We start from the raw sequence: 24,035 nt of genomic DNA on the forward strand, positions 1-24,035 counted from the left end.
TCGCTCTGGATAAGGCCGTCTGGTAAATGCTGTAAATGTAAATGAAAATCTGGCACCACAAATGTAGGTTAAATTATTTCTTATCAAGTGGTTTATTTCAGATAAATTCTCATTGAAAACAAGGTCTTTTCTAAATGACCTTTCAGCGGTAGTGTAGATATGTATTGATTTAAATGAAAATGCTTTTCAGAAGTTTCACTAATTTCACTTTACTGCATATGGCATATATTGACTGCATATAGCATAAATTATTAATTATTTACAAACAAATTTAACATTTAATTAACAAATGCACGTGTATATATAAATATAGCAGCGTTATGCCAGTTACTGTCCATTAGACTTGTTTCTGTTTGGGAAATAACATATAAAAAAAATGTAAAGAAGTTCCATGTGTGAGGCTTACTACAATTGACTGTGGGTGTGTGCTTGTGCCGCAGGTTTGTGGGCGTGGCTCCAGAGCCCCCGCTTATGGACACCCCCGCCCTGCACTCTCCTCTCCGTTCCCCGCTTAAGCGGCAGTCTTCCATTCAGTCGGCCCGCCTTGGCAGCACAAAGAGCCTCTCCGCTGCAGTTTTTGCAGAGAAGGCTCCGCCCCCCGCTGGCGTACAGTTCAGCAGCGAGGTGTCTCGCAGCGACGAGAACGTTCTGGATTCCCCCCGGCAACGGCGAAGCTATGGCTCCTTTCCCTTCACCCCCTCAGCTGATTCCAGCACCTTCCACCAGTACCGCTCTGTGGACTCGTCCATGTCGGTCGCCGACAGCGAGGCGTACTTCTCCGCCAACGAAGAATTTGAGCCAATCAGCAGCGACGAGGGGCCAGGCACATATCCTGGAAGGAAGCGTCGCCGACGGCAACAGGGACAGCCAATTGATCAGCGTAGTCGCACCTCGATCTACCACAGTGTTGAAGGCCCCCTGTCAGTTGCTGAAGTCCACCACCCGATCTTGCCAAGCCACACCTCCCAGGCGTCCTTCGTTTCCGCGCTGGGATTGGAGGAAGAGGTGGTCTCTGTGGAACCCGAGCGGGTGGAGCAAGGTCTGCTCACCATCCAGCCCCACCTCATGGCCTGCTACTGCAGCTACCTGGCCCACTACCACGTGGCAAACTGGTCAGTCAAGCAGCCCACCAATAAGAGGACGTCCAAGTCCTCTCTGCACCGCCCCCTGGACTTGGACACACCCACCAGTGAAGAGAGCTCCGCCTCGTTTGATCAACTGTCCATTCCTATGTTTAAGGTCCGCGTGTCTTTTAATTTGCTCATCATCGCTGAATAGTTTTCAGCGTTTGCATGTTTTGATTTTAGTCTCAGTAAAAGTTGTTTGTCTTTTGTTGGTTTGTTGGCGGTTCAGATTGTAAAAGCTGGTCTGTCTGCCAGCTGCTTGTTGGACAGGGGAGTTCAGCTGATGGGAGACTCCAGCAGGTAATTTCTCCCTGCAGTAGTAATCTGGCAGAGGCCCGTGTGAGGTTAAATTCTATTCATGATATATCGATTATGAAGCTCTGCTGTGCCGTCATGTCCTCAACAGCACACCCTACACCCCTCTGGACAAACGTGCAATGGAGAACACCGATGATGAGACCACAACGGAGGACTGGACTGTGGACCAGCCCCTAACACAGACCAGGACCACCGCAATCGTGGAGGTCAAAGGGGCCGTCAACATCGTGCTCACTCCACTGGTGGCTGAAGCTCTGGACAGGTGGGTCTTTTTCTATCAACAAGATTTTTATTGATTTTAAACAGGGATATAACAGGGTAAACATGTAACGATTCAATATACTGTAAATTTTATAAATTTTATAAACCCTATAGCACCCCCCTCCCCTCCCTGACTCCAAGCCAGCTTTACATGCATAAGGAAGGCTAGATACCAGGCATTTAAACAGACAAACAATTAAATAAGAAGGGAATCAGACTATAAGTGTATATGAAAAAAGCAAAGGAAGGGCCCCCACACCTGAATCTTCTCCAGGGACAAACAGGACATAATATCTCTGAGCCACTGGCCGTGAGTGGGTGACGTGGAGTCCTTCCGGGTCTTTTTTTTAATAGAATTGTGGGTTCTTTATTTGTTGTTAACATGTTTTTTTTTTTTTTTTTTTTTGGTTGTAGGTATATTGAGTCCATGGTCCACTTTGTCAGCGTCCGTCACCCAGCCTCCATCCTAGACGACCTGCATGGAAGGGTGCTGACCGAAGCGTACCAAATCAGCAAGTCCACGGTCACCGAGTCTGTGAGTGTGTTCACGCGCTTAAGTTACAAAATATACAAGTCTGTGTTAGTCTTTCTCCTCATCTGTATGTTCCACATGCTTCAGAACTCGGCCAAGCCTGAACACAAGATTTCCAAAACTGACACTCCGGCATCAATGACCCACGGACAAACTGATCTTTCGGTCAAACCTGACAATGTCAAAATTAAGGGACTTCAAGCCAACGTTACCATTCCTAAGGTACCCTTTTAATTTTGTGCAAATATGTGGTATTGAAAGGCCGAAATTCATAACTTATCAATTTGCTCTATCATAATTTACATTTAGAGCATTTATCAGACGCCATTCTCCAGAGTGACTTACAATCAGTAGTTACAGGGACAGTCCCCCCCTGGAGACACTCAGGGTTAAGTGTCTTGCTTAGGGACACAATGGTAGTAAGTGGTATTTGAACCTGGGTCTTCTAGTTCAAAGGCGAGTGTGTTACCCGCTAGGCTACTACCACCCATGTTCTTTAGTCATTTTTTTAAGTAGTAGTGGCTAAAGCCCTGGCAGCTTATTTTCTTGTAGCCGGTGTGTAAGATTGTGTGTCTGTGTTACACAGGTGAACCTGTGCGTGCTGCAGGCTTCAGTCGAGGAAGGTGTTCCCACCAACAAGAACGTCACACATGTGTCTCTAGTGTCTCTCTGCTTCGACAGAATTGCCACACAGCTACGCATGAACAGGTAAGACGTACTTTAATTTTTTAAATGATCTGTGTGACTGCGTTGTGTAGATTCTGGATGACTGGGACGAGTTGGGCACGTACGTGAAGTCACCCCTGCAGCAAATTAGTGCACTGCGAGAGTGACAAAACTACCAGATCACTTACTCGCAAATAATTCACAAAATAAACATACACATATACCAATAATTTACTTATTAAAACATTTTGGGCGTAAGGGACCATTAAACTTTACATATAAATACAGGAAATAACACCCCCTCGTGGTCATTCTCATTAAAAGTGAAAGTGAAGCGATAACACTTGAGGGACAATATAATACTTAATGAAATAATACTTTTACCCTTTATCAGATCCAAACATGGCTCCACTGGCACTACATAAAACACACAAAAATGCCCAAATAACCATTAGAACTGATTCTTTACCTGTACAAAGGGTCAGAGAACTAAAATTTCCCCATTATAATAAACTGTACAACATGGCACAAACATGATCATTAATTAACATGCAGTATGTTAAGTTATTGCATTTAGGGGACAAACAATTTATATAAGGGTAGTTTATATGAAGTTTTATACATTTTCTCCCATACTCACAGCAAATTGCCCACAATGCAGTACAGTACAACGTCATTGGCATTTATACAGTAGTCCCGAGCCATATATGCACTATTTAACCTTAAACACAAGATATTTATTAACTCTTGTGCCATGTGCGTGTACAGAGGTATAGTGGAGGACACCGAGAAGTCCACAGCAATGATGGAGAAGCTCTCTTCTAAAATGGGTCCCCAGTCCAGCGGCTCACTTCGCTCCAACGCGGGGGTGGAGAAGGGCAAAGAGATCGCAGCCCGGCTGAACATACACCGCATACACAGCCAGCTACGGGGACTGGATTCCTCAGGTGCGCGTGCATTTTTACAGTGGCCATAAGTGCCATTCATACCCGGGCACCTGATGCATGGTTCCGCTTGTCTCTGCGCGTGCAGATCTGGGGTCCTGCGCCATCACTGCGATTCCATTTGAGAAATCCAAAGTTCTCTTCAGTTTGGAAGAAACCGATGACTTCGCCTTAGTGGACGAGACCGAGCCGTCAATCAGCGCCGACCACGCCCCTGACCACACACCTGAACACGCGCGTGGGGCAGCCCCTGAGAAGTGGGGATGGATCATGTTTGAGTGCGGCATCGAGAACCTCACTGTAAAAGGTGAGACGTACACTTGCAGACAAATGCAGATGATTGTGTGGTACTACCCCAGGGTGGTGGTAGCCTAGCGGGTAACACACTTGCCTTTGAACCAGAAGACCCAGGATTAAATGCCTCTTACTATCATCGTGTCCCTGAGCAAGACACTTAACCCTGAATGTCTCCGGGGGGTAGCTGTCCCTGTAACTACTGTAAGTCCCTGTAAGTCCCTCTGAATAAGGGTGTCTGGTAAATGCTGTAAATGTAAATGGTTGGGCAGCGATGGCCCAGCGGGTAAGGAAGCGAACTTGTAATTGGAAGTTTGCGGGTTCGAATCCCAAACTGCCAAGATGCCACTGGGGTCCCCTTGATGAAGGTCCCGTCCCCACACACTGCTCCCTGGGGGCCTGTCATGGTGCCTTCTGCTCACCAAGGGTGATGGTTAAATACAGAGGACACTTTTCACCGTGTCACCGTGTGCTGTGCTGCAGTGAGTCTAAAAAGACTCACATTTTTATTGTTCTTGACTGCATTACCTGTTATGTGTCATCAGGTGGTCGTCAGTCTGGGGCAGTGCTCTACAGTGCATTTGGTGTGATGGGTGGGGCTGATGGGCATGTCAAAGGCGGAGCCTCCAAATCCAATGGATCCAGCGGCTCCCAGACAGGAAGTGGCTACAGCACCGACGTCTCGGATGACAACCTGCCGAATGACGCTCAGAGCCCCACCTCTGAGCACAACAACAACTCCGATTCAGATGAGCAGGTGCAGTAGAATTCACTTTTATTTTGTTGGTATAGAATCTGTTTTATCAGAATGTAATTTATAGTATCATTTAAAGTCTTTTATATCTGAGTTTCCGATATATGCAGGATGAAGGGGTGGAGTCTGATGACTTGAAGAAGGACCTCCCACTCCTGCCCCCGCCCCCTGACTCCAGCAGTATGAAGCTGACCATTAAAGAGATCTGGTTCAGCTTTGCTGCTCCAACCAACATACACTCACCGGCACAGGCCAGGTACACACACACACACACACACACACACACACACACTAACTTCATAACACACAAATTCATATAATTTATTGTTTAAGTTGAAGTTGAGCTTTGTCATTTTAACTACATACATGTTAGACGATACATAGTGAAACGAAACAACATTTCTCCGGGACCTGGGGCTACCTGTGACATTTAAACAACGTTACATGCTAATATGAAGCGTACATGTGTGACATCGACAAACCAGAATACATAAAGTGCAAACATGGGACACAGGCACTGCAAGAATAACAATTAAAGTATGTAGTCAACAAAGAAAACAGACAGAGAGCGCTAAAATAGTGAAATGTATAATGGTGCAAATACTACTGTGCAAAATGGAAACAGATTTACTTTACTTTACTTTATTTAGCAGACGCTTTTATCCAAAGATAAATGATTATAAAGTGTGTTTGTCAGTCCAAAGAGGAAATTCCCTGAGAGTTCAGTTGCCTGATGGCCTGTGGAATTCCAATGATTATCTTCTCAGCTGTCCTCACTATCCGCTGTAGGGTCTTGTGGTCGGATGCGGTGCTGTCCCCAAACCAGACAGTGATGCAGCTGGTCAGAATGCTCTCAATGGTCCCTCTATAGAAGGTGATGAGGATGGGTGGTGGGAGATGGGATTTCCTCAGAAGTAAAGAGTGCTGCTGGAACACAGAACAGTGGAGAGTGGTGCCTTCATTCTCTTCTGAAGTCAACAATCACCTCTTTCATTTTGTCCACGATCAGAAACGGACCACACCGGTCAGTTGGACCTCCTCTTTGTATGCTGACTCATCGTTGTTGCTGATGAGAAACACCACGAAAAAGAATTTGATGTGGTTGGAGCTGTGCATCATTTATATTACAGTCAGTAGTTACAGGGACAGGACAGTTAAGTGTCTTGCTCAGGGACACGAGTGGGGTTTGAACCTCCAACTTAAAGTGAAGTGATGTGATACACAGCAGCACAGCACACAGTGAAATTTGTCCTCTGCATTTATCCCATCACCCTGAGTGAGCAGTGGGCAGCCATGACAGGCGCCGGCGCACCTCAGTGACACCTTGACGGATCGGGATTCGAACCGGCAACCTTCTGATTACGGGGCCGCTTCCTTAACCACTAGGCCACCACTGCCCCGTAAAAACCTGGGTCTTCTGGTTCATAGGCGAGTGTCTCACCCACAAGACCACTATCACCCCATCGCTGCGCAGTTGTGGGTGAGCAGGGTGAGCAGCATTGGACTGAGCACACAGCCCTGAGGAGCTCCAGTGCTCAGTGTGGTGGAGCTGGAGATGCTGAGGTCTCTGTCAGGATCCAGTTCAAAAGGCCACCCTCTATTTTATATTAGATGCTTAGCTAATCTACACATTCCAAAGATTATAACTTTACTTTACTTGACAGACGCTTTTATCCAAAGCGACTTACAAGAGGAAGACACCAGAAATTCTCATTCGGTTTCTATAGATTTTGAGTTACAAAACTTAGAGCCCTGATAAGGCCGAACTTGTCAGGAATAGAACATGCTGGGGAATTAAGTGCTAGTTGAATTTTTTGGTTTTTGTGAGTGTGTGTTCGTGTTAGATTTGGTTGAAATATAACTTGTGTCTGTGTGTGTGTGTGTGTGTGTGTGTGTGTGTGTGTGTGAGAGTAGGCAGCTGAATCTCCTGAGCACGGCGACCCCAGCCGTCGGGGCGTGGCTGGTGCCCATCGACCAGCTGAAGTCATCTCTGCAGAAGCTGGAAATGGAGACGACGTTGAGAGTGTGTGCGGTCATGGGCTGCATCATGACTGAGGCTCTGGAGGTTAGAACACACACACACACACACACACATACACGAGTCACACTCATACTCTCAGGTCAGACTGTCACATCCAAAACGTGAGCAGAACTTCAGGCAGAAGTAATGCGCACCGATTCAAAATGAGCGGTCATCTCCATCACTCGCATGTTGCAGAAGAAGAGCATCCACATCCCGTTCCGCAGCAAGTACAACCGCGTGACCAAGCGAGCCCGGTACCTGCACGAGAACCCGTCCTGTCTGCTCTGCAACATCCTCCACCGGTACCTGCAGCAGGCCGACTACGCCGTCATAGAGGAGGCCACCATGGTGAGCGCCGGCGTCCGCCACGTCACTTCTGACTCTGAAGTTTTTAATGATCACTTTTTCACGTCTCTCTCTCTCTCTCTCTCTCTCAGAACGATGGCTTGCCCGCCCTGGTCACGTTGAAAAAGGGTCTGGTCGCTCTTGCACGTCAGTGGATGAAGTTCATTGTTGTGACGCAAGGCAAGGGCTTCAAGGCCATTGGACCAATCCGAACCGCTCAGCTGGCAAAGCCTAAAGAACCCACCCCCTGCGGCCCCGACTCTGGCCAGGGGTTAGAATGCACGGCGCTTCAGAGCGACACCAGCGCAGACGGGGCCGAGTTCGACTTTGATGCAGGTATGGGGTGGTGGTAGCCTAGTGGGTAACACACTTGCCTGTGAACCAGAAGACCCAGGTTCAAACCCCACTTACTACCATTGTGTCCCTGAGCAAGACACTTAACCCTGAGTGTCTCCAGGGGGGGACTGTCCCTGTAACTACTGATTGTAAGTCGCTCTGGATAAGGGTGTCTGGTAAATGCTGTAAAAGTAAGAAAATGTATTTAAATTCGTTGGTTTAATTTGTCTGTTTTTTTTTTATTTTTATTGTAATATTCACGTATCTGAGGCATGTTTTTAATCATTATTTCTAATTGTGTGTGTGTGTGTGTTTAGGTACAGTGAGCGAGCACACGATGCTTTTGGAAGGTGTGTGCAGTCGGCCTGCGCAGACAGGCAACTCGGCCCCGGTGAGCGGTGTGGAGATCATGAGGAAGCTCTCCAAGTCTCACGGGCTCAGCGAGTCTGGCCTTAGGATAAAGGTGATTTAAAATGGACGTATGTTTGTGTGTGTGTGTCTGTGTGTTCTCGTTTTTGGAATTGAATTGTGAAATTGCGCTCGCTTTGTGTGTCAGGGATCACACCCCTACCAGTCCCTGAGCTACACCAGCGGCGACACGGCGGCCGACTCCCCCGCCCACGTCTGCCGGGCAGGCCCTGGGTCCAATCACAGCCCCCGGAAGGAGTCTCTGCTCAGCTACCTGACGGGCAGCTTCCCCAGCCTTCACAACTTGCTGGAGGCCACGCCCCCACGCAACAACGAGCCCGTCGCAGTCAAGAGCAGCTCTCTGACCCGCACGGGTAAAATGCACACACGCCTGCACAGCCTGGCACTACCGACAATGCTCCGATGTTAAAGTGCAGGGTTCCTACGCTCATTAAAAACATGCAACGGTCATGGAATTTGAAAAGATCGTTTTCCAGGCCTTGAAAAGTTTTGAAATACGAAATAAAGTTCCGGAAAATGTATTGAAATCTGATTGACGCTCGAATGTATAATAAGACTGCGTGAGAAACGTTTTTCTGCGTTTACCAGTGCAATGTTTAAAACCAGAGCAGGTCTGTAGTGTCTTTGCTGGCTTTACGTGGTGGACCACGTCACGTGCTGCTGCCATATTTCAGAACTTTCTCTCCGCCGCAACGTGATTGGTCTATTTTACTCAGGGTTAGGCTGAAGTAACGCTGTCATTTAAGTTCAGCTTTTCAGGGTTGTCGTGAATTTGTTTTAACTATTTTCTGGTAAATTCGTTTTTTCGTGATTATTTTGAAAATTGCACAAATTTTACAATATGCGGCCATGAAAATTTGCCGTTTGAGTCGTTGAAAAGTCGTGGAAATAATAAAGTGCGTGTGACTTCTGGTGACAGGTAACAGCATGGGGACGGACGTTTTGACGGAACACCCGCTGCTTTCTGAGCCATCCCCAGTCAGCTTCTACAACTGGATGTCGAACGCTGTGGGTAACCGCGCAGGTGGCCACGCCCAGGACTCCCCCCTCAACCGCTCACAGCACAACAGCCTGCAGACGGGAGGTGTGTGTACATATTAATGCTAAACATATCATGTTTGTGCAATAAATGTAAATAACTCCTCCATCCTGTTTATTAAATGAAAACTGAACCCATCATGAACCCCTGAACCTTCATCCTCAACAATTTGTATGAAAAATTACATTCTAAAAGCACAAATGTATGTCTGGGGGCATCAGACTTAAGACTATTGTTGTCTTTTTTTTTTTTTTTTTTTTTTTTATGTGAAATATAGGTTTATATGCTTTAATTTTTGCCTTCATTTTCTCATCTCACAGGTGTTTTGCCAACCATCCCATCTGCTTCAGACTTTAACACTGTGTTGTCGAGTGACCAGAACACACTGGACACACACTCCCAGCACACGCACACACACTCCCAGCACAGCACCAGCCAGGACGATCTGCTGGAGCAGGACGAGATTAACCAGTGCCCTGCCGCGGTTCAGCTGGCCGATGCGCAGGTACACCGCCACACACCGCACATCTGCGGGTACTCCGAAGCGTAGCGTTCAACTGAAACAGACATGAACAGAGGTGTTTGTGTGTGTGTGTGTGTGTGTGTTCATTTTCCAGGTGGTGTTTAAGCCGCTGTTGAGCCACACTGGCATCAAGTCTCAGGAATCTGCGCCTTTCAGTTATAAAATGTACTTTGGAGAACATCTGTCCTTCAGCGGGACCCTGGAATGCCTCCGTGCCGACATAGTGGACTCGGACACCAGCAAGGATCGCAGGAACAAACGGTCACGCAGGTGGGTGTGTGCGCCTGAACATCATTTGCTCGTGTGGTTTTTGCATCGGAGATTGAATTGGTGATAATCACATGGAATTTCTTCAAGACTCTCCATTGATGTGGGAATGTTGTGAACCCATTTTAGTCAGTTACTTCATTCAGACAGGGTTTCCACTGATCCTTAAAGTCAGGCCGTAAATATCATTAAAAATTATTAATAATCCTTAAATCCAGAAAGTTTTTAAAAATACTGCAGACAAAAAAAAAATAAAACGAAAAAAAACTCAGTCAGTAGTCCTCTGGTCACTGCGCACCGGGTGTACTAAGTGCAGTGTGGGCATGGAAATGACCTGTTTAACACCCCCACCCATTTACAACATTTATCAGACGCCCTTAACCAGAGCGACTTACAGTCAGTAGTTACAGGGACAGTCCAGCAAGACAGTGTCTTGCTCAGGGACACAATGGTACTAAGTGGGATTCGAACCTGGGTCTTCTGGTTCATAGTCGTGTGTGTGTTAACCGCTAGGCTACTACCACCCAGCTGGTTATCACATGCCGCTCAGTGGCCATTGCTGCTATCCCTTCACATGCCCACAGTGACCCATCTCGCCCGTATCGAAAACAGTTACTGGAAATGACTGAAAATATTTCAGTCGCCCCCTGGTGGTTTGCAGCAGTACAGGTAGTATGACTAGTAACATACATTTTTTTTTTTACAGAAATTTAAAGTTAAATTTATGTATCAAATAATAATATATTACTTAAGATACAATATTAATTGTATCTTATTTTAGAAGAGCATCTGTCCCGGAAAAACTCTGGCTCTTGGACAAATGTAGTTGGCTAAAATTAGCTTCCTTAAACCTGCAGAAACCCTGTGAGAAATCTGGTCATATTTCCGAATCCTTCCACGTTTACGCGGCGTGTTTTGCTGGTGCAGGCAGGGCCTGGTTAACCTCCCACCGCTGGAGTTTAAGCCCGCGCTGATGATCGAGACGTTCAGCCTGAACGCCGTGGTCCTGGAGAAGTGCATGTCGTCGCTGCCCTTGGCGCTGTCGTCCTTCCACGAGCTGAACCGCCGCCCGCAGGCCAGCGTGCACTGCCACTTCACCGTGGCCTGCCAGGCCATCCGGCAGCACGTGGACATGGCGCTGGTTCGACTCGTCCACCAGTTCAGCACCATGATCGACGAAATCAAGGCCACGCAGACGGACATCAAGCTCAGCAGGTACACGGCAGGCTCCGCCTCCCCCACGCCCACCTTCAAGGCCCGCCCCTACCGCGAGTTCCGCTCGTCGGACTTCAGCCGCAGCAGCCGCGGGAGCCTCAACGCGGCCTCACGCATCGGGGTACAGAAGGGTAAGCGTTCAGGCGTGGTGACTGCGGGCGTGGCAGCAGGGGGCATAGGCGTGAGTTTGGCCACAGGGGTCGGAATCCCTGGCCTGGACACGCTGACGCGGCGCGAGCCTCGGGGGCGGAGCTCGTTGGGCCGCTCGGAGCGGCGCACCTCGAAGGTGTCGCGGAAGGGCTCGCGCGACGTGGCCGATCACATGACCATCCAGATGGAGGACTCGGACTCCATCACGGTGTCTGAGCAGAGCGAGCCGTCGGCCGAGTGCTGGCAGAACATGTACAAGCTGCTGAACTTCTACTCGCTCATCTCCGACCCCACCGGCATCCTGGAGAAGGGGTCCCCCATCAACGGCCCCTCAGGTGAAAAAGGGGGGAAAAATCGCAATGCGTGTTTCTGAAGTTAAAATCTGAGACGCGTTTCATCATTTCAGAGAGTGGGCGGAGCCCAGCCGACCCCCCGTGCCGACTGGTCTTCGAGACGGAGGAGGAGTCACCCCCCAGCCAGCCGGGGCGAAGGCGGAGCCTGGTGAACAGCGAGCCGCATCACGTGACCCTGATCGTGTTCGGGGTCGGCATGGTGAACCGCACGCACCTGGAAGCTGACATCGGGGGGCTGACCATGGAGGCGGAGCTGAAGAAGATCCACGGCAGCTTCACGCTGAAGGAGAAGATGAAGGGTAGCGTGTCCTCTCTCTGCGACTCTAAATGATTTTGACAATTTTTGACACAAATGTGCGTCCGCAGACATTCTCCACCAGAAGATGACCGAGACGTGTGCGTCCGCTCACATCGGAGGGGTCAACATCGTCCTGCTAGAGGGCATCAGCCCTGACATACAGTAGGTTCTCCCTTTCACCGGCACATCCCGAACGTGGGACACATGTGCGGCTGTGAGCCCCGCGGCATTTTTCCACCACCTCAGTGTTTTTGGACAAATGATCCCTGTTTCTTCTTCTCTCTCTCTTTCTCTCTCTCTTTTCTTTCCTTTTTTTTTTTTTTTTTTTGTCGGGGTAGACTGGAGGACTTCCCCACCTCTCCTACCAGCACAGCCAAGCAGGAGTTTCTGTATGTGGGCGCCCTTTCCTCTCCTCCCTGTCTCTTTCTGCATCTCATCCGCCCCCCTCCCGTTCTCGGCGTAGCTCCACGGCCGTTTCACGACCCTGTCTGTCTTGCTCAGTGCATCAGCCTGGAATGCTTGGTTACGGATGCAACGTCCCACGGTGTCTCACACGGTCTCACATACCGTTCAAAAACCATCTGTCCAAATAACTCTTTCCATGCCCTGCTTTAGGAATAAGCAGCTATGGATCGTGAGTGAGAGAATGTGTGTGTGTTTTTTTTCCCCCCTCCTCTGTTTTTCTCCATTGTATACAGACACACAAATACACAAAAAACCCCACTGGTCCACCGTCCTCTTGTGTAACATGCTTGTGTTTTGTCAGTGTTGGTGTGATGTTTGCACTTTAACAATTATCCTTCATTTTCCATTTAGTTGCCCTTCCATAACAGTTCATGGATGATAATGGAAACCTGTGTGTGTCTGTGTGTGTGTCTGTATGTGTTTGAGAGTCTGCGCTGCCAGTGAAAAGTTTGAACGCCCGTTCTCTGTGGTGGTTATGGAGACTAAGATGGAGCCATTTTGATGAATCCAATAGACGAATTTGTCGTATGAGGAGAAAGTGTAGTGTGTTTGAAATCCATTTTCCATCACGGCTGCTTTGTTCACTATCGTCATCATCGTCAGCCGCTTGATGAGATGCTCATTAAAATGACTGAATGATTTAAAAAAAAAAAAAAAAAAAAACACTGTTCAGCAAAAACCTTCAGGTCTGTTGGACAAACAGTCCCCGTTGTCCAACTTAAGGTGGTGGACAACTTTTTTTTTTTTTCATTACATAACCTCACGTGTGTTATTTCATAGTCCTGCACCTTCAGTTTTGTTCTATAATGTGAAAACCGCAAGACTCATCAATGAACAGGGGCGTCCAGACTTTTGACTGGTTGTGTATGTATGGGTTTGGATGGTAATTTGGTGTGTGTTTTGTATATCTGCGCTCACTGTGTGTGTATGTGCGTTTCAGGACCGTAGTGAAGTGCAACATCGCCAAGTCCCAGGCCCTGTACAGCGCCCAGCGGGGGCTGAAGACCAACAACGCGGCGGTGTGCAAGGTCGGCACCATCATCATCAACATCCCTCAGCACCCCGCCACCCTGCACAGCATGATGGTGCGCAGCTCGCACCAGCTCTCCAAGCAGATCTCCGACCTCATCCGCCAGCCCGCCGCTGCGTGAGTCCACACCGACACATCCTGTAAAAAAAAAACCAAACTCAGTTTCATAGAAGGTCGTGTCACCCAGCCCATCAACGTGCAAAGGGACCTGAAGTTTGGTTTTTATTGATCCGTCCGCAACGTGAGTGAATAAGCTTTACCCTTTCAGCCCGCCCTCAAACAGGGAGGACACGCCTACCCCACAGCCCTCTGAGAAGGTCTCGAGTGTCAATCAAACACCAGTGGAAGCCACTGAGTTCCCCCAGTTGCCGGAGGGACTGGAGAAGAAGCCGATCGTGCTGAAGTTCAGCGCCATGCTGGACGGGATCACCATTGGTGCCGCGCTGCTGCCGTCACTCAAAGCTGAGTACAAGATGGGCCGCATGAGGAGCCATGGCATGACTGGTACAGCAGAAATATGCATTTTTATCATTTTATTTTATATTAGAAATAAACTCAGAATACAGAAAAGTCCTGTTTTCCTCTTAACACCAGATGTAAACCCCCTTCCCCTCCAACCCCTGGGCACACTCGTCCAAAAACATGCTCATTTTCGTTATAGAACTATGCATACATAAGTAAATATGATATATTTAACTTTTTTTTTTTTTTTTTTATAATAACTTTTTTGTGAGGTAAGTTTAGAAATGTTTATTGTTTTACACAATTTGGATGCCATTTTTTTTGGAGGATCATTGTTTTTGTGTGTGTCCGTCCCAGGCGCCCAGACAAGGTTCACATTTGAGCTACCCAACCACAAGCTCTGTTTCCAGTCGAAGGTGTCCCCAGTGGACGTGTCGGCGATGCCCCCCTCAGCCAGTCTGACGCTGCCACCGGTCACCATGAGCGGCGAATACATCATCCAGGACTCCGAGGGCCACGTGGACCACGCCTGGGCTCCAGATGACATGCCCACCAAACACGGGAACTATCTCCAGGGCAACTACCTCCGCTGTGTGGCAGAGGTAAGCCTCAAATATAAAACCTTGTGAGTTTATATATGTATATTTGTACTTCGAAGCCTCATCTGTGTGCTTAATTCATGTTTGAGTTTGAATTTGTGGAGTTTCCATGTTGTGGGATTTAGAAGTAATTCCGTTCTCATCACCTGGCAGATTGGGTCCTTTGAACACAACCTGACCACCGACCTGCTCAACCACCTGGTGTTCCTGCAGAGGGTCTTTATGAAGGAGGTCAACGAGGTCATCCAGAAGGTCTCAGGTCTGTTTTCAGCTACACACAGGCTGAAGTGGAATTTGTGTAGCCAAACCTGTGCGTCAGTCCATCATTGATGTGTGATGTTGTTGTAGGAGGGGAGCAGCCCATCCCTCTGTGGAATGAGCACGACATGTCCACCGATGGAGACAAACCCAAAATCCTGCTGTACTCCCTCAGCCTGATGTTCAAGGTTTGTGTGTCTGTAGTAGAAATCAACACCGTTAAGTTTTTTTTAATACATTGCGGTTTATTGTGTGCTCGTGAAGTTTTGCCTCAGACTGACCCTCTGTACCCCGTGACGTGTGCGCTGTAGGGTATCCAGATGACCGCGACCACACCCTCTATGCGTGCGGTCCGTTTTGAGACGGGTCTGATTGAGCTGGAGCTGTCCAACAGGATCCAGTGCAAGGCTACGCCAACAGGAAGTAGCTACCTGAAGCTTTTTGGTAAATGCCAGGTAGACGTGAACCTGGCTTTGGGGCAGATAGTCAAGCACCAGGTACGCACACATTCCCGAACGTTCAAAGCGCGTACGCTGAGCGTAAAATAATCTTTCCTGCTTATCTCTGCTTCCTGTCGCTCAGGTGTACGAGGAGGCCGGCTCCGACTTCCATCAGGTGGCTTATTTCCGGACACGGATTGGCTTGCGTAACGCTCTGCAGGAGGAGATCGTTGGCTGCTCCGACAAAGAGGCGGTGCTAATCACCCTCAACCGGCCAATCGTGTTTGCCCAGCCTGTGGCCTTTGATCGAGGTGGGTCCAGAGTGATGAAAGTGTGCTTGTGGTTCTGTGTGTGTGTGTGTGTGTGTGTGAGAGAGGTGGGAACCTTCACTGGTCTCATGAATCAATTCGATTGCGATGATCAATGCATTGATTATCGATGCATCGCAATGCATCAATTTTAGTACATTGGCATCAGGTGAGCGCGGACTGATCGTTTTTCTGCTCATCGTAACAAATCCAAGCATCCACATGGCCGTTCAGCACCAGCACGCGTTTCTACTTTGTGTTCGGATGGCGGCAAATTCCTGCTAAAATCCCGACGAGCGGTAAACGCCGGTGAAACGGCAATCGGACACAGCTACAAAGCGCACTAGAAAAGTGGCAGCGGATCATTTCAAGCGTCCATGTGGAGGAGGCTGAACCTCTACCGATCAGGCCGCCGCAGTCACTACCGGCACTTTTTAACTTTTTTTATTACTCCTGATATTGTTTTATATAGGATATAAGAATAAATTGTGTTTTGGGGTAGGAGATGGTTTGACCTGCTTCTTCTTGTCCTGTGTGCGTAGCTGTACTCTTCTGGTTGAACTACAAGGCTGCTTATGATAACTGGAAGGAGGAGAGCCTGGCGTTGACCTCTGACATCCACATGGCCACCAAAGAGCTGGTGGACAAGTTGCCAGGCATCCAGCAGAGCAGCGTCCAGGCCTTCAGCACCCTATTCCTGCAGTTGACCGTCAATGACCTGGGCATCTGCCTGCCCATCAGCAGCGCCACGCCGGTACTGCACTGTTATATATACACACACACACACACACACACATCTGGGTCACCATACCGACCAATCACCTGGAATTACCCTTGCTTGTTGCCCCTCTAGGCCAATCACAACATAGATTTTGACACTGGCTCCGCCCTGGTGCTGACCATAGAGAGCACCTTGATCACCGCCTGCTCCTCAGAATCTCTGGTCAGCAAAGGCCACTTCAAGAACTTCTGCATCCGCTTCGCAGAGGGCTTCGAGACGACCTGGGACGACTGGAAACCTGAGATTCGGGGCGACCTGGTGATGAACGCATGTGAGTCCTGCTTTCACATTCGGTCCGTGCGCGGTTCATATATTGAAGAAATGTACATTTGAAGTACAGTGTTCATCTCTCTTTAACTCGTACTAATGCAGCTTTATACTGTACACTGTAGGTGTTGTCCCTGACGGCACTTATGAGGTCTGCTCTAGAACTACAGGACAGGCTGCTGCAGGTCTGTGTGCCTTTGTGTTTATTAACTGTGTGTGTGTGTGTAATGATTTTTATTCATTTTATTTTTTTTAGAGAGTAGCAGTGCAGGAACGTGGACGCTGAACATTCTCTGGAAGATGTGTGGTATCGACGTGCACATGGACCCCAACATCGGGAAGCGGCTGAACGCGCTGGGCAACACCTTGACGTCTCTGACTGGGGAGGAGGACACCGATGACATCGCTGACCTCAACTCTGCTACCATGGCTGACCTGTGGGACGAGGACGAGAGCGACGGCATGTCCCAGCCTACACACGCGGTCAGCAGCCTGCTTTTAATCCGACCTTATTTCCCCCTCCAAAGCCTTGCACCTTTTTCAGAGAAATTATGTGCTATGTCTAGAAAGTAGAATTCCAAATTGCCACCCCTTTCACAGTTAACAGAACAGCTCACAATTCATTTATTTTATTTTTTTTTGGAAAAAAAATCACCAAAAGTACTTTTACGTTAGTAGTTATATAGAAATATTGAGGTCTTCTTAAAGGAAGCGATGGGAGAGTGGCCTGCCTTGCAGCTCTTATCGTGGAGACATGGAAGATATCTAACTACTCGGAACCACGATTACAGGCACGGTTTATCGGAGCAACGGTGACAGCCTCTCAGAACCCCGTCGATCGCAGACCTGTTGAGCAGCGCCTCCAGTGGCCGCAGGACCTGATGGCTGTTTGTTTATGCTGCACATCCCCTGTCGCGAGTCACGACTTTTTATGTTGTCTAGTGACCATTTGCTTAAGTGTCTTAAGGGTGGTAGTAGCCTAGTGGGTAACACACTCGCCTATGAACCAGAAGACCCGGGTTCGAATCCCACTTACTACCATTGTGTCCCTGAGCAAGACACTTAACCCTAAGTTGCTCCAGGAGGACTGTCCCTGTAACTACTGATTGTAAGTCGCTCTGGATAAGGGCGTCTGATAAATAATGTAAATGTAAATGTCTCTGTATGGAATCAGATTCGTGCCAAATTTTGGAAACTTTTCAAATATCAAACGGAAACACGACATTGGAACATAAAATAAGAGGTTGAAATTTTGACAACGTACGTTTTTGCTTCCATCTCGCTCTGTTTCATTTTTACCTGCGAGACTTTAAGTTATGCTGCTCGTTTTTACACTTTCACTGCTGGATTTTCAGTCGCTCCTCCCCGTTTTACGTTCACGCTGCCTGAGAACTCGGCTTGACGCCCGTACTCTCTGGCCGTTATGGAGACTAACATTTTTCATATTTGCTGTATGAGGAGAAAGTGAAGTATGTTTGAATCTTTTTTTTTTTTTTTTTTTTGTTTGTTTAGTTTTTTTTTTTTTATTTCGTGGCGGGTTTGTTCACTTTTGTCATCATTAAAAGTTGCTTGAGTGAATGATAAGAAAGTGTTCAGTATAAACCTTCAGGACGGTAGGAAACGTCCCCGTTGCCCAACATAAGGTGGAGAACAGGTGACATGAGTGTGAAATGCTGCCATCTGCAATTTTTGTTTATTACATAACCTCACGTGTATTATTTCATAGTCCTGGACCTTCATTTTTGTTCTATAAGGTAGAAAATGCAAGTCCCAGAAATGAGTAGGGATGTTTGAACTTTTGATATTACAACGGGTGGCCATCCAGTGGTTTCTTCTGATTCATGTTTTCAGAAAGTCCAGGAGACTCTGCTGCTCTTTCAACATGTGTCTGTTTCAACAGTCCTCAGCGAAGCCGGCGTGAACATGTTACCTTGTCGTTCCCCGTGTGTGTGAGAACCTCTGCATGGACCTGTTTCATTTGGCTGATTTCTGCAGTGTGCTGATGGTGACCTCAGTCCCAGGGTGTCATTTCGGAAGCGACTGGTGAACAGATTTCTGGGTCTGGGAGCCAGCCGGTCCAGCCCGGTCGAGAGTGTAATCGTCTCTGCCCCGTCACCATGCAGAACTAGAAACCCCAGACCCCTGTCCTGGGGATGTGTATGTTGAGAAACTCCTCACAACCTCTTTTCCTTCCTCTGCTCCGTCACAGGTTCTCCTCTCTCCCTGTCCTCGTCACTTCTCATTTTATTTTCACGCTGTGTTCAGGCTAGTCTCATTTTAAACTGATACTTACTTGTAAAATCCTAAAACTACTGACTGTAAGTCGCTCTGGATAAGGGCGTCTGGTAAATGCTGTAAAAAATATCAGGAACGGCCCAGAAAAAATTCTGAATAACCGCAGTTAATTTTAAATATTTAATAAAATAAGTTAAAATGTATTAAAAAAACAAAAAATACTGTCATTAACCCATCAACGCTTGGGTTGGAGTGTCTGCGGTGCAGGGGGCACAGGAGCGGCAACCAATTTTTCTTTCATTCGTTATTTTTTTTTTTCCCCCTCATATAATCTAATAGATTTAAATTTTATAGCCACAATGATGTAACAATGTCTAACAATGACTCAAGACATCATTCATTGCAACATGTGCAAATAATTATGAATTGGCATCGATTGTTAAACTCTCCCTCTCTCTCGGTCATGAATAATGTGGCCCCGCCAGGTCACCATGGTAACTGGTTATTTGCGGCCTTGCTGTCCAGGTCAATGCGCCTACTCTGAGCACAGCCGCCGTGGACACTGGGAATGAGGCTTTTGTCTGAGTGTTGGATGTGGAGAAATGCGCAGTTGGTGGTTTTCTATTGGCTTTGCGTGCAAAACCATTGAAGAGGATTTTCCCACGTTACGGGTCCATAGCAAAACCAATCACATTTCTGGCACAGTGCTTTCTGTGTAAATTTCAAATAGGAAAAATGTATATATTTTCGGCATAAAGGGCTTTGCAGGGTGCTGTGTGGTCAGTAGGGCTGGATATCATCTCGCTTATGGTTATTGGTTCTAATTCCTATTTTGTTCCATTTGGTCAGTCATAATGAATATAAATGTTCTTTGTAAAGTGAATCTAGACTAGTAACCAACACTACTGGCCATTTTTTGTGGTGAGCGGGTCTGTGGTGTTGGGTGGTCAGGCTCTGCGGTCTCCATGGTGTGATGGCGCCACTCCGCCTTGCCTGTGTGTGTAACGTCTCTCTCTCGGCTCTCGACAGGAGCCCATCGACCTGAGGAGGCAGGTGGCCATGGGAAATCAGATCACCGATGCCCGTGGGCGAAAGTTCAAGCGATTGGTGGACATCCGCGAGCTGAACGAACAGGCCAAGGTCATCGACGACCTCAAGTGAGTAAAAGCGGCACGATGTCTGTGGTCCCAGCGCTGCTTTTTAGGATTTTAAAACACGCTGTTTGTAATAGACAGCGGTGCTGGAGCTGCAGGTGCAGGTGACTAAGCGTTTCCAGTGAAGACTGGAAGTTTAGATGTTACCTGACTGGTGGTGTATAAACGTCCAGGACCAGATCAGGGTTCCAGACAAATCTAACACTTACACACGCACATGCGTACACATTGCACAAACAATACAAAAATGTATAAATACATTATAATTTTTCTTCGTCTAGCACCTAACAATCTCTGAGCATGCTCTTCACTGACAAGTCTGAGCCTTATCAGGGCTCTTAGTTTGTAAACTCAATATTCTATAGAAATCGAATGAGAATTGCTGGTGTCTTCCTCTTGTAAGTCGCTTTGGATAAAAGTAAAGTTCCACACCATTGAAAGTAAAAAATTTAAAGTGACGTGATTGTCATTGTGGAACACTGCAGTCCAGCACACGGTGACACGGTGAAACGTGTCCTCTGTATTTAATGAGCAGCGGGCGGCCATGACAGGCGCCCAGGGAGCAGTGTGTGGGGACAGTACCTTGATCAAGGGGACCTTAGTGACACCTTCTGATTATGGGTCACTGCCACTGCCCCTTGTTCATCTTTGTGTACCTCCAAGTGTACATCTTGTTCATCCAAGTGTACAGGGAGCAAGTGAGAGAAATGACATTTTTCATGACTTTTTAAAGTCTTCGGAACCCACTAGGTACTTTAATCACCGTGTTTGGTGATTTATTTGTATTTCTGTCTGCAGGAAGCTGGGAGCGAGTGAAGGAACGATAAACCAGGAGATCCAGAGGTACCAGCATTTGGAGTCGGTGGCTGTTAACGACATTCGCAGGGACGTGCGCAAGAAGCTCCGTCGCTCCAGCATGAGAGTGAGCCGCCATCTTGAAGCGCCTCCATTCAGACGTTGTCTTCCTGAGCGGTGTTTGGTCTTACCGCCATTTTTATTGTGTCCAGGCCGCATCTCTGAAGGATAAATGGGGGTTGGGTTATAAGCCCAGTTATAACAGGTCCAAGAGCATCTCTGCTGCTGGCAACCGACCGGCCCTGAAGAGGATGGAGAGACAAAGGTGAAGACTGATTTTACACCATTTACATTTACAGCATTTACCAGACGCCCTTATCCAGAGCGACTTCCAGTCAGTAGTTACAGGGACAGTCCCCCCCCCTGGAGCAACTTAGGGTTAAGTGTCTTGCTCAGGGACACAATGGTAGTAAGTGCGGTTTGAACCCGAGTCTTCTGTTCACAGGCGAGTGTCTTACCCACTAGGCTACTACACACCAACACACACACAGCCACACACTTACCTTCACACACACGGTCAGAACTCGTGTTCCTGTCCCCACGTCTGTTTGTTTCCTAGTTCCAGGTTGGGAGAGGTTGATGATCTGCCAGACGTCCGAATTGACGCTGCATCTCCTGGTCCACGAGTGACGTTCAACATCGACACGGTAGCTTCTGTATGTGTTTGTATTGTGTGTGAGAGTCTGAGCCTTCGATTCATCTTATGGTTGTCATAAATCATTAATAATCATAAATAACATTTGTTATCTTTCTAAAACAAGTGTCCCCGTCTCACTTACACACAAACACACCTAAACTTGTAGCCATTAACAGTTTTGCTGACTAACGTTGTGTGTGTGTGTGTGTGTGTGTTGCTGCCTTCATTATTTGTGTGTTGAGTTTCTGGAATCAGTACAGAGATCCTCCTGAACACACACACACACACACACACTCATTTTCCAGATGAAGTTCTGAATATGTTTTGAATGTGTTTGTGTTGAAGAGTTTGGACACGCCCTACCTTTTGAGTCCAGCAGATTCAGTCTTCAAGGTACCAGAAACCCAGGCGCAGAATGGGCCTACAGGACCCATCGCTCACTCCTTCTCTAGCTTTGTCTGGCAAAACACACACCGCTGTGGGGTTTCCCTCTGCTCTCTGCTGGGCTTGGTGTCCCATCTCTACAGCACCTCCATCAGTGATTGCATTTTCTCCATTGATCCATCCTTGCATCTCTTCATCTCTCATCCCTCTCTCCTCCGCTGGTGACTGGGACGTGCATGTGGGAAATAAAGATATTGTCCACAGATATTAGCGACCCTCCTGCAACATTTCTTCAACATTTCTTTAGGGCTGCGGTTAATAATTATGCACAAATAATTGCATGTTCATTTGTCTACATACACTTCAGGCCAAAAGTCTGGACACCTTCTCATTCGACGTGTTTTCTTTATCTTCATGAACATTTACGTTGGTAGATTCTCACTGACGTGGAGTTCTGTACTTAACAAAAAGTGGAGACCTGACCTCCACAGTCACCGGACCTGAACCCAATCCAGATGGTTTGGGGTGAGCTGGACCAACAAGTGCTAAACACCTCTGGGAACTCCTTCAAGACTGTTGGAGAAGCATTTCAGGTGACGACCTCTTGAAGCTCATGGAGAGAATGCCAAGAGTGTGCAAAGCAGTAATCAGAGCAAAGAAACTAGAATATAAAACGTGTTTTCATTTATTTCACCTTTTTTTGTTAAGTACAGAACTCCACATGTGTTCATTCATAGTTTTGATGCCTTCAGTGAGAATCTACCAACGTAAATGGTCATGAAGATAAAGAAAACACGTTGAATGAGAAGGTGTCCAAACTTTTGACCTGTACTGTATATTAGTAATTTCCTGGTTTTCAGTGGACATTCATCAGTTGCCTGTGAAAACACGAACATCAAATGTATTATATTGGTCGTGTGTAAAAAGTGCTGCTAATTTGCCTTCATATAACAGTTATTTTAGTCTGGTAGATGTCGTATGGCGTATGAACAGATGGAGGGATGGACAGATAGACATATAGAGGTGGGCTGACAGGGTTGTGGACAGAAAGTTGTCTGATTGCCTATTGATGTGGTTGTTAAAGTTCCCGGAGGAGACAGAGGTGGACCTTTTGTCTGTTGCCGTCGACGACTCGCACCATCCTGTCCCATCATGCTCAGTGTTCAGTGCGCCGGCCACGCCCGCTGTCTACTCACCTCGCCTTCCCTTCCAGCATGATGATGGTCGTCGCAATGACCTCTCCTCCTCTTCATCGGAGGACTCAGACAAGGAGGACGAAGACGACAGACAGCCGAGCTACTACCGCCGCCCACCGTGAGTTTCTCACACACACACACACGCACACACACGCACATTCTACACACTACAACCCATAATCACAACATGAAAAATGTTCACTTGAGGTTTTGGCAAATTTATTAAAAATTAAAACACGGAGAAATCACATGTGTGTAAGTATTCACTTCAATGCACCTTTGGCACCTGATTAAGATGCCACAAGCTTGGCACACCTGTCCTTGGGCAGTTTGGACATTTCCTCTTTGCAGCACCTCTTCACACAATGAAACGTGTCCTCTGTATTTAAACCTGAGTGAGCAGTGGGCACCATGACAGGCGCCCGGGGAGCAGTGTGTGGGGGCGGTGCTTTGCTCAGTGGCACCTCAGTGGCACCTTGGCGGATCGGCAACCTTCTGATTACGGGGCCGTTTCCTGAACCGCTAGGCCACCGCTGCCCCTACACTCCTTTGGTATCTTGACTGTGTGCTTAGGGCCGTTGTCCTGCTGAAATATGAACAGTCACCCCAGTCTGAGTTCAAGAGTGCTCTGGAGCAGGTTCTCATCCAGGATGTCTCTGTACATCTTCCCCTCTATCCTAGTCTCCCAGTTCATCACACCATGCTACACTGTAGGGATTGTATTAGCCTGGTTATAAGCGGTGCCTGGTTTCCTCCAAACATGAAGCCTGGCATTTACACCAAAGACCAGAGAATTTTGTTTCTCGTGGTCTGAGAGTCATTCAGGTGCCTTTTGACAAACTCCAGACGGGCTGCCATGTGCCTTTTACTAAGGAGTGGCTTCTGTCTGGCTACTCTACCATACAGTGCAGTCTCCCATGCAGTGGTGGCCTAGCGGTTAAGGAAGCAGCCTCATAATCAGAAGGTTGCCGGTTCGAATCCCGATCCACCAAGGTGCCACTGAGGAAAGCACCGTCCCCACACACTGCTCCCCGGGCGCCTGTCATGGTGCCCAACTGCTCACTCAGGGTGATGGTTAAATACAGAGGACACA

General features: G+C 47.7%; 1 protein-coding gene across 4 annotated transcripts in view; it reads left to right on the forward strand.

Annotated features, from left to right (window-relative positions):
• kiaa1109 (KIAA1109 ortholog) overlaps positions 1 to 24,035 on the forward strand; it is a 48,795-nt gene that overhangs the window by 14,987 nt on the left and 9,773 nt on the right. Inside the window, exons 28-67 of one of the 4 annotated variants that reach the window (XM_028953703.1) lie at positions 441 to 1,239; positions 1,354 to 1,424; positions 1,531 to 1,704; positions 2,118 to 2,238; positions 2,323 to 2,457; positions 2,822 to 2,943; positions 3,670 to 3,848; positions 3,934 to 4,152; positions 4,685 to 4,896; positions 5,004 to 5,149; positions 6,808 to 6,958; positions 7,112 to 7,264; positions 7,354 to 7,597; positions 7,915 to 8,060; positions 8,154 to 8,379; positions 8,946 to 9,110; positions 9,386 to 9,570; positions 9,683 to 9,858; positions 10,783 to 11,555; positions 11,627 to 11,872; positions 11,940 to 12,033; positions 12,210 to 12,260; positions 13,277 to 13,483; positions 13,635 to 13,870; positions 14,186 to 14,430; positions 14,581 to 14,686; positions 14,776 to 14,873; positions 14,997 to 15,182; positions 15,268 to 15,436; positions 15,976 to 16,187; positions 16,287 to 16,485; positions 16,607 to 16,666; positions 16,738 to 16,964; positions 18,477 to 18,638; positions 19,746 to 19,873; positions 20,669 to 20,792; positions 20,878 to 20,990; positions 21,285 to 21,381; positions 21,708 to 21,755; positions 22,831 to 23,060. In XM_028953703.1, coding sequence (XP_028809536.1) covers positions 441 to 1,239; positions 1,354 to 1,424; positions 1,531 to 1,704; positions 2,118 to 2,238; positions 2,323 to 2,457; positions 2,822 to 2,943; positions 3,670 to 3,848; positions 3,934 to 4,152; positions 4,685 to 4,896; positions 5,004 to 5,149; positions 6,808 to 6,958; positions 7,112 to 7,264; positions 7,354 to 7,597; positions 7,915 to 8,060; positions 8,154 to 8,379; positions 8,946 to 9,110; positions 9,386 to 9,570; positions 9,683 to 9,858; positions 10,783 to 11,555; positions 11,627 to 11,872; positions 11,940 to 12,033; positions 12,210 to 12,260; positions 13,277 to 13,483; positions 13,635 to 13,870; positions 14,186 to 14,430; positions 14,581 to 14,686; positions 14,776 to 14,873; positions 14,997 to 15,182; positions 15,268 to 15,436; positions 15,976 to 16,187; positions 16,287 to 16,485; positions 16,607 to 16,666; positions 16,738 to 16,964; positions 18,477 to 18,638; positions 19,746 to 19,873; positions 20,669 to 20,792; positions 20,878 to 20,990; positions 21,285 to 21,381; positions 21,708 to 21,755; positions 22,831 to 23,060 — 7,635 coding nt within the window. The remainder of the gene's footprint in view (positions 1 to 440; positions 1,240 to 1,353; positions 1,425 to 1,530; positions 1,705 to 2,117; positions 2,239 to 2,322; positions 2,458 to 2,821; positions 2,944 to 3,669; positions 3,849 to 3,933; positions 4,153 to 4,684; positions 4,897 to 5,003; positions 5,150 to 6,807; positions 6,959 to 7,111; positions 7,265 to 7,353; positions 7,598 to 7,914; positions 8,061 to 8,153; positions 8,380 to 8,945; positions 9,111 to 9,385; positions 9,571 to 9,682; positions 9,859 to 10,782; positions 11,556 to 11,626; positions 11,873 to 11,939; positions 12,034 to 12,209; positions 12,261 to 13,276; positions 13,484 to 13,634; positions 13,871 to 14,185; positions 14,431 to 14,580; positions 14,687 to 14,775; positions 14,874 to 14,996; positions 15,183 to 15,267; positions 15,437 to 15,975; positions 16,188 to 16,286; positions 16,486 to 16,606; positions 16,667 to 16,737; positions 16,965 to 18,476; positions 18,639 to 19,745; positions 19,874 to 20,668; positions 20,793 to 20,877; positions 20,991 to 21,284; positions 21,382 to 21,707; positions 21,756 to 22,830; positions 23,061 to 24,035) is intronic. The other 3 variants (XM_028953704.1, XM_028953705.1, XM_028953749.1) reach the window with 3 other exon arrangements.

This window comes from Denticeps clupeoides, chromosome 1 (genome assembly GCF_900700375.1).
Source record: "Denticeps clupeoides chromosome 1, fDenClu1.1, whole genome shotgun sequence".
Classification (NCBI taxonomy): Eukaryota; Metazoa; Chordata; class Actinopteri; order Clupeiformes; family Denticipitidae; genus Denticeps; species Denticeps clupeoides.